Consider the following 8081-nt stretch of genomic DNA (forward strand, 5'->3'; position numbering starts at 1 on the left):
GTACACAGATGAAAGAACCAAGAGACACAAGGCCATGTCTTGCATCCAAAACAGTGTGTTTGATGTGATTTTCACAAAGATCATGGCTTGTGAGTCACCAAAGCAGGTCTGGGATAGGCTGAAGGAGGAGTTTTAAGGGACTGAAAGAATAAGACAGCAACAACTCTTGAATTTGAGAAGGGACTTTGAAAATTTGAAGATGAAGGAGGAAGAAAAAGTAAAGTAATATTCAGATAGAATCATGGCTGTTGTGAACAGCATCAGATTGCTTGGGGACCAGTTTAGTGAAGCAAGAATTGTAGAAAAGGTTATCTCAATGTTGCTTGAGAGGTATGAAGCTAAGATTTCTTCACTTGAAGACTCGAGAGATCTGACTAGCATCTCTTTGACTGAGTTGAATAATGCTATTTATGCACAAGAACAAAGAAGGGCCAGTAGGTAGGAGGAGCATCAAGAAGGTGCCTTCCAAGCCAATAGTAGACCTACCTCGAGCTCCTCTGGCTACAAAGAGAAGAAGGCCTGGTTTGATAAGTCCAGAAGAGATGGAGCAAGAAGGAGATATCCACCTTACCCATACTGCAAAAGGCTCAGTCATACAGAAGAAAATTATTAGTTTAGACCTGATGCACAGTGCAAAGTCTGCAAAAAGATGGGCCATGCTGAGAGATTTTGCAGAAAAAAAGGCAAGCTGAGACAAAACAAACCTCAACAACAAAGAGTTGAAGCTCAAGTGGCAGAAGAAGGTAGTGACCATGAAAAGTAAGTATTTGCAGTCTCTTGCTCAGCTGCCAAAGGAAAAGCCACAAAAGGATGGTTGATAGACAGTGGTTGTACAAACCACATGACCCCTAATGCTGCTATCTTCAAAAACATTGATAGAAGCTTCAAAACAAAGGTGAAAGTTGGAAATGGACACTTCATCAAAGCATAAGGCAAGGGAGATGTGCTGATAGACACTCCTACAGGTATCAAACTAGTTTCAAATGTCTTGTTTGTGCTTGAAATTGACAGAAATTTGCTTAGTATAGCTCAGTTGCTAGAAAAGGGCTATTTAGTAGTGTTCAAAGGCAAAAAATGCCTGATTAGTGATCCATGTGGATCAAAACATATGTCAGTGACCATGACTGACAGAAGCTTTGTAGTGGACTGCAACAAAAGCTCAGACAGTGCCTACACAACTATTTTAGATTAATCTAATCTGTGGCATAAGAGGCTAGGCCATGTTAACTACAAGTCACTGACTCAGCTAACCAAAGGGGGTATAGTTGAAAACTTCACCAACTTTGTTGAGAAAGAAGATGTTTGTGAAGTATGTTAGCTAGGAAAGTAGGCCAGATTGCCATTTCCTTTGAACAAGGCCTAGAGAGCCTCAGAAAAGTTGCAACTAGTCTACACTGATGTATGTAGCCCTATGAAGACACAGTCCTTGAATGGTAGCAGGTATTTTATTCTTTTCATTGATGATTACTCGAGGTATTGTTGATTTATTTCCTAAAACATAAGTCAGAAATGGCCTCAGTATTTTGGAAGTTCAAGGCTGCAGCTGAAATAGAAACAGGTTGCAAGATGAAGACATTGAGGTCATATAATGGGACAGATTATACATCAGCAATGTTTCAAGGCTTCTGTTATAAAGCAGGCATCAAGCATAAACTCACCAACACCTACACACCTCAACAGAATGGTGTTAGTGAAAGAAAGAATAGAAGTTTGATGGAGATATGGCAAGATGGCTATTGTTTGCATTGAATTTGCCCAAGATCTTGTGCGCTGAGGTAGTTAACACTGCTGTATATCTGTAAAATAGACTACCAACCAAGGCATTGGTTCATAAAACTCTATTCGAGGCCTGGTTTGGGTTCAAACCATCAGTTTCTCATTTGAGGGTCTTTGGATGCATATGCTATGCACATGTCCCAGTAGTAAAAAGGGATAAGTTGGCCAAGAAGGCTCAATCTGGCATCCTGGTGGGTTATAGTAGTATCAAGAAAGGCTATAGGATCTTGGACCCTACATCCAACAAAGTCTTTGTGAGTAGAGATGTAGTCTTTGATGAGAAATCAAGCTGAAACTGGGATAAGAATGAACCAAAATGTGCTTCTGAAGATCTAATAATAGATTAGACTGAAGCTGATCAAAATGGTCCTAAAATGGACATTGACTATGAGCCAGTTAGAGGAACTAGACCTTTGAGTGAGATATATGAGAGGGCTAAAGTAGCTACTGTTGAACCAAGCTGCTTTGAAGAAGCTGAAGCTCAAAAAGGATGGAAACAGGCCATGCTTTATGAAATGTGCATGATTCACAAGAATCAGACATGGGAGCTAGTTGCAAGACTAGCCAACAGGAAGGTCATAGGAGTGAAATGGGTGTTTCGAGCCAAGCACAATGCTGATGGAACTCTGAACAAGCTAAAGGCAAGGTTAGTTGTGAAAGGATTTATCAAAAGTTTGGCATTGACTATTTTGAGACATTTGCACTAGTGGCCAGACTTGACACAATCAGGTTATTGGTTGCTTTGGCTACACAGAAGCAGTGAAAAATACATCAACTCGATGTAAAGTCTACTTTCCTTAATGGTTTTCTTAATGAGGAGATCTATGTTGAACAGCCTGAAGGTTTCAAAGTTGCAGGCAAGGAGGACAATGTGTACAAGCTAAAAAAGGCATTGTATGGCTTAAAACAGGCATCAAGAGCCTGGTATGACAGAATCGATAGCTACCTAACTAGCTTGGGGTTCGAGAGAAACATCAGTGAACCAACCCTGTATGTGAAGAAGAAAGGCAATGAGACACAGCCATAGTGTCCCTGTATGTTGATAACCTGCTGGTGATAGGAGAAAGTTATAAAATGCTAGCTGATTTTAAAGGCAAAATGGAGAAAAAGTTTGAGATGTCTGATTTGGGACAAATGTCCTACTTCCTTGGCATGAAAGTGTCTCAAACTCAGCAAGGGTCTTCTTAAGTCAGAAGGCATTTTCCTTGAAGATTCTGAAAAAATTCTCCATGCTAAACTGCAAGGCAACAAGTACACCAGTTGCTGTTGGAGAAAAGTTGTCAAGCCAAGCTAATTTCGAGAAGGCTTGTGAAACAACCTGTAGGATTTTAATTGGATGTCTTCTCTATTTGACTGCCACTAGGCCGGACATTATGTTTGCTGTAAGTTTGCTATTTAGATTCACGCATTGCTGCAATGTGAAGCATTTCCAAGCTACCAAAAGAGTTCTCAGGTACATCAAAGGTACACTGAGCTTTGGAATGATGTTCACCAAGGTTAATAGCATGAACTCCTTGAATATGCTGATAGTGATTGGGCTGGATCGATAAATGATATGAAGAGCACCTCTGGGTATCTGTTTACCCTTGGTTCAGCTATTATTTATTGGAGTTTAAAGAAGTAAACTGTTGTTGCTCAATCAACAATTGAGGCAGAGTATGTGGCAGCGGCAGGAGCTGTTAACCAAGCATTTTGGTTAAGGAAAATCATGGCAGACTTAAATCTACACCAAAGGGAAGCAACAGAGAGATGTGATAACCAATCTGCTGTTGCAATTGCAAAGAATCCAGTTTTTCGTGGGAGAACCAAGCATTTCAAGATTAAGTTCCATTTTGTTAGAGAAATGGAACAAGATCAAGAAGTGAAACTGATTCATTGCAGTTCTGAAGAACTGCTTGCTGACATCTTGACAAAGCCTCTTTGTGTGTCAAGATTCAAATTTTTAAGAACCAAATTAGGAGTGTGCAGCATGCAAGACAAGGAGGAGTGTTGAAGTTGGCTTCCATGCAGCACAAGGAGTAGACCAAGCTGCCGAGCCATGCAGATGCAACAGAAGCTCATGCTATTGATTCATTTTGGTTACTTTAAGTGCTTGTTTTGTTACTTAGTTTGATATGAACTAAGTTGTCAATGTACTTGATGTAATTAGGTCATGTTTGAGCTGATAAATCAACTTTGCAAAGTGTACAAGTTATGTTTAACAAGTTTCAATGTACTTAGTGGTAGTAGGTAATGTTTAGGTAACCATTTTGTTTCTCTTTAACCAGCTTATGTTTGGTATATGTATTGACATTATGCCATTTTTCAAGTCAATGAAAATTCATAAAAGAATTCTTCATCTAATGCTCTCTTAATTCATTTGCTTTCTTTAGTACTTCAAGCTCAATTCTGTTTTTGTTTGCATAGCAAGTATCGAGCCTTCAAGCTCAAGAAATTGCTTGTTTCATTCATCCTTGTTCTTAGTTCCAACATTCACCATACAAGCCTTGTTACCTTGGTAGCGTATCAACTTACAAATAACCATGGAGTTTTCGGTACATTTGCTAGATTTTTTCGCTTCTGTGCATGCATCTGTTGCAATATTATCATTGTATTAAAAATATTTTGATCAAATTTGTGTTTATTAGACCAACAACTTTCTATCATTTTATCGTCTTGGCAATAACAATTCAATAGCTTTAGTAAATGCCCATTTTTGATGGTATGTATTCTCAGACTAACAAAGTTGAAGTCAAATCTGAATAGAATGGCTTTCATTTCGGTTCAAAAAATTTTATCGAGACTAATATAAGAACCCTTATTATCTCCCAAACCCAATATAATAGCACTAAAAGGAAATACAGCTAAACAGAAAGAGTTTGACGCTCAGGGTCAGAAACTCGAGTTCTGAATCTGTCGATGAAGGCAGAAGCTTTGCGGTCGATTCCCGGTTCAGCGGTCCATCGTCTTCCATCTTCATCACTACGCCATATCCTTCTACCATACATGCCGTCTTCACTCATGTCATCGGCTCCGTTCGAACAACACGATGCGAATATGCTGAAAATGGAGAAGGAAGAATGTGATTTCCTCTGCTTGGTGTAACCAGCTGAACCCATCACGTAAAAAGTCTCAAAAGTTGACGCAAGCACGCAGCAGCTTCGCTTGTGGTACTAGTTGTTTTGGGTTATGGTGTTGCATGAGAATGAGAGGTTGTGTGTGTCGCATTTATAATGAGAAAGAAACCACTTGATGGGAACGAGGTTTTTGGGTCATTGGACATATTGGACGGTGGAGATCCACGGATTAGACATAGGAATACATACTAAATAAGTGATGCATGGCTGTAAAAACTGGCGAAAGCAAAGCATATGTGTTGTAGTCCTCTGCTTTTGTATTGACCCGACCACTTGTCTTTCCCTTTGTTACTCTGCTTGGTTGGTACTTGGTATCGGCATCTTCTCTCTTTTCTTAGTTGCTATGCTACCTATTTCCTTCCTTTATTTATTTATTTATTTATTCACAGCCTAATTACAAACACTTCCCCTGTCTACCTGTTTCTGTAAAGCATTCCTACGGCTACCAAACTTGCTTCCATCACTACTTTATTTATTATTATTATAATTTTGAAAATGTCATGCTCAACCTGGATTAAATCCAAAACAATGTTGTTTTCTTCAGCAATTAACACTTTTATTGCTAAAGAGATATTGATGAAGACGAAAAGACAACAACTATTCTTGGGTGCCAGAATTAAATTATACATTTTTTAGAGGGATCAAAAGATACTATCTTACAACTTTATAAGTTATGGAAGGGATAAACTAATATTTCATCATTTAAAAAAAATAAGAATTGAAGTATCTAAAATGTAATATTTATGTCTGTTTTAACTATTTCACTATTTTATTATCCTTTGCATGGTCTCTAGAAAATCAAATTTCTTACTAATCCATCCAACAATAGATTATATTATTAATATTATTTGTTTATTGTCTTCTATTCTCTGCTCAGCTAAGCATTGTTTACTTTTGTGTCAGTCAGTCAATTTTATTCCCTTTTATGTCATGTGGAGGAAGTGGGTACTTTTGCATGAAATTATTATTTTACTCCATGAGAGGAAAGGTGAAGGAAGCAAGCATTGGGGCAAGGAGCAGCTTAATTAAGCAATGAAAGGTCATCCATATCTACTTTATTAAAACCAAACTAAATTTAGGAATTACACTTGGATATAGTTCTTCTAATTATTATTAATTATAAAAAAATTAAAGATATTATTTTAGTTAGTGTTACTAAGCAAAGCATTTTTGGTAAGTGAAATGTAAAGGAGCCTAAGAATGTTGTACTTTGTATTAAATTATAAACGTACTTCACACTTAAACATAGCTATATAGATTTATCATTTGCTGTACAACCTGCAAATAAGTGATGATGAAGCATATGACCTATTTTATTAGGTATAGATATTTCTTTGATTTTGTATCTTCTACCATTCCGCAATCATATTTCTAGATTTTCTTTTTATTTCAATATTTTATTTTTCCCCGTAAAATAAAGATGTACTTCAATTAATTAATCGTTTTTTAATATCTTGATAATCACGGTTGTAGACATTTTATTTTATTTTATTTTCAGATTTTATGATGAAATTTATGATTTTCTTTCTAGAGTCCTTTAGCTCAAGTAATGATTTAATTATTAAAGCTAATTTGGGGCTTAAGTTGTATTTTTATGTATAACTAGGTTAGCATGTGCCTATCATGTGACCTTATTAAGGGCACATTAATAATTTAGCTTTATTTTATTACTTGTGTGGGGACTACCATATTAGATAAAAGTCATATGAGTGTTAAGTGATTTCATTAATTGAAGGCTTAGTAAATATTAGGTTAAATCATCAAATTGAGGTTCAAATTTTTATGAGTTGCTCGTTAAGGGGTAAATCTTTTAAAATTGTTAAATATGAGCTAAAAATTTTCGAGGATGTTCAAATAAATGTTAAACATTTCAAAATGATCGAATTACGATCATATATTTTTTAAGGTGTTCAAATAAAGGCTTTTCAAATGTCATATATCATATCTTAAATTATCATCTTTTTCCTTTTAAGTAATATATGATACAACTGACATGCATTTTATTCTAAACATATCAGTATTAACCTATTTTGACTATAAACTAGGGTGAAATGCGTAAAAAACCTTTATTTGAGCATATTTTAAAATGTTTGACCCGTAACAGCTCGTTTTCTAGTAGTGTTGGAAATAATAGTTTCGGGACCACAAATTCGACGAGTGAGTTCGTAAATATTATTATTTAATATTTACGAGTCAAATATAGTATATATTAATTTTTTATCTGATAACTTTTGCTAATTGAACGAATATTTAAGTACAAGTGGTTTGTCCTTAAAGTCAAGTAGTTTTAGAAAATGAGGTATCAAGACCTTGTTTCTGTAAACCAAGCCTTTAAATATTTACGAAGTTACTTTATAGGTGTATTGAAGTTTGGTCCGAAAATTTTAATGTTTGGCTAGTTAATTAAAGAAAAATGACTAAATTGTAAAAGACGCAAAATTCACTCGCTATTGATTTTTATTAATTAAATGGCTTAAAAAGTGAAAGTGAGAGGTTTTACATTGCAATTAGTCCAGAGTTAAATATTATGGACAGTTGGTGATTTTTATTTTAAAGTTTAATAAATTAAAATGTAAATTTATAAAAATAAAGTAATTAAAAACATAAAAAAGTATCATCATCATCCACTTAGCCATTTTCACGAATTGAGAAAATAAAAGCTTGGAGAAGACATTTTTAAACCTTCAAGGTTTGGCCAAGTTAAATCCTTTGCATGTAAGTTAATTTTCACTCGTTTTTCATGAATTTTATGTTTTTGAAATCGTTGTAACTTAATCTAGCTAGCCTAGGGACTATTTTGTGAAACTTTTAAAGTTTTGAAAAAAATTAGGCTACCTCAATGGAAAACAGAACCTCCCTATTAGGTGGTAAGCCTGAAAACTCTTTTGGGAACACATCGAAATACTCTCGAACTCTAGGAACTTCCTCATGCTTCAATTTAGAAACCTTAATGCCTTGGATGTAAGCCAGATACGCCTTACATCATTTCATCATCAAGTTTTGAGTTGACATTGTAGGGAAAATTCTGGTTTAAAAATGGTAATCTATCACAGAAAAAATTTAAAATTTCTTGGGTTATTAATTTCACTATTATGAATGATGCTACATACTGCAAAATTTGTATACCCAACTCACTAGCTTTCGGTTCCTTATCTATTTGAACTCAGGCTTTTACTTACATCAAAGTAT

General features: G+C 35.5%; 1 protein-coding gene across 1 annotated transcript; it reads right to left on the minus strand.

Moving 5' to 3' along the window:
- Nucleotides 1-4501: 4501 nt before the first annotated feature.
- On the minus strand, nt 4502-5114 carry LOC107908367 (uncharacterized). The gene has a single exon (XM_016835543.2). The coding sequence runs from the start codon at nt 4872-4874 to the stop codon at nt 4620-4622; it is 255 nt and encodes an 84-aa protein (XP_016691032.1). The 5' UTR covers nt 4875-5114; the 3' UTR covers nt 4502-4619.
- Nucleotides 5115-8081: the final 2967 nt, after the last annotated feature.

The sequence above is a fragment of the Gossypium hirsutum genome, chromosome D02 (assembly GCF_007990345.1).
Source record: "Gossypium hirsutum isolate 1008001.06 chromosome D02, Gossypium_hirsutum_v2.1, whole genome shotgun sequence".
Taxonomy (NCBI): domain Eukaryota; kingdom Viridiplantae; phylum Streptophyta; class Magnoliopsida; order Malvales; family Malvaceae; genus Gossypium; species Gossypium hirsutum.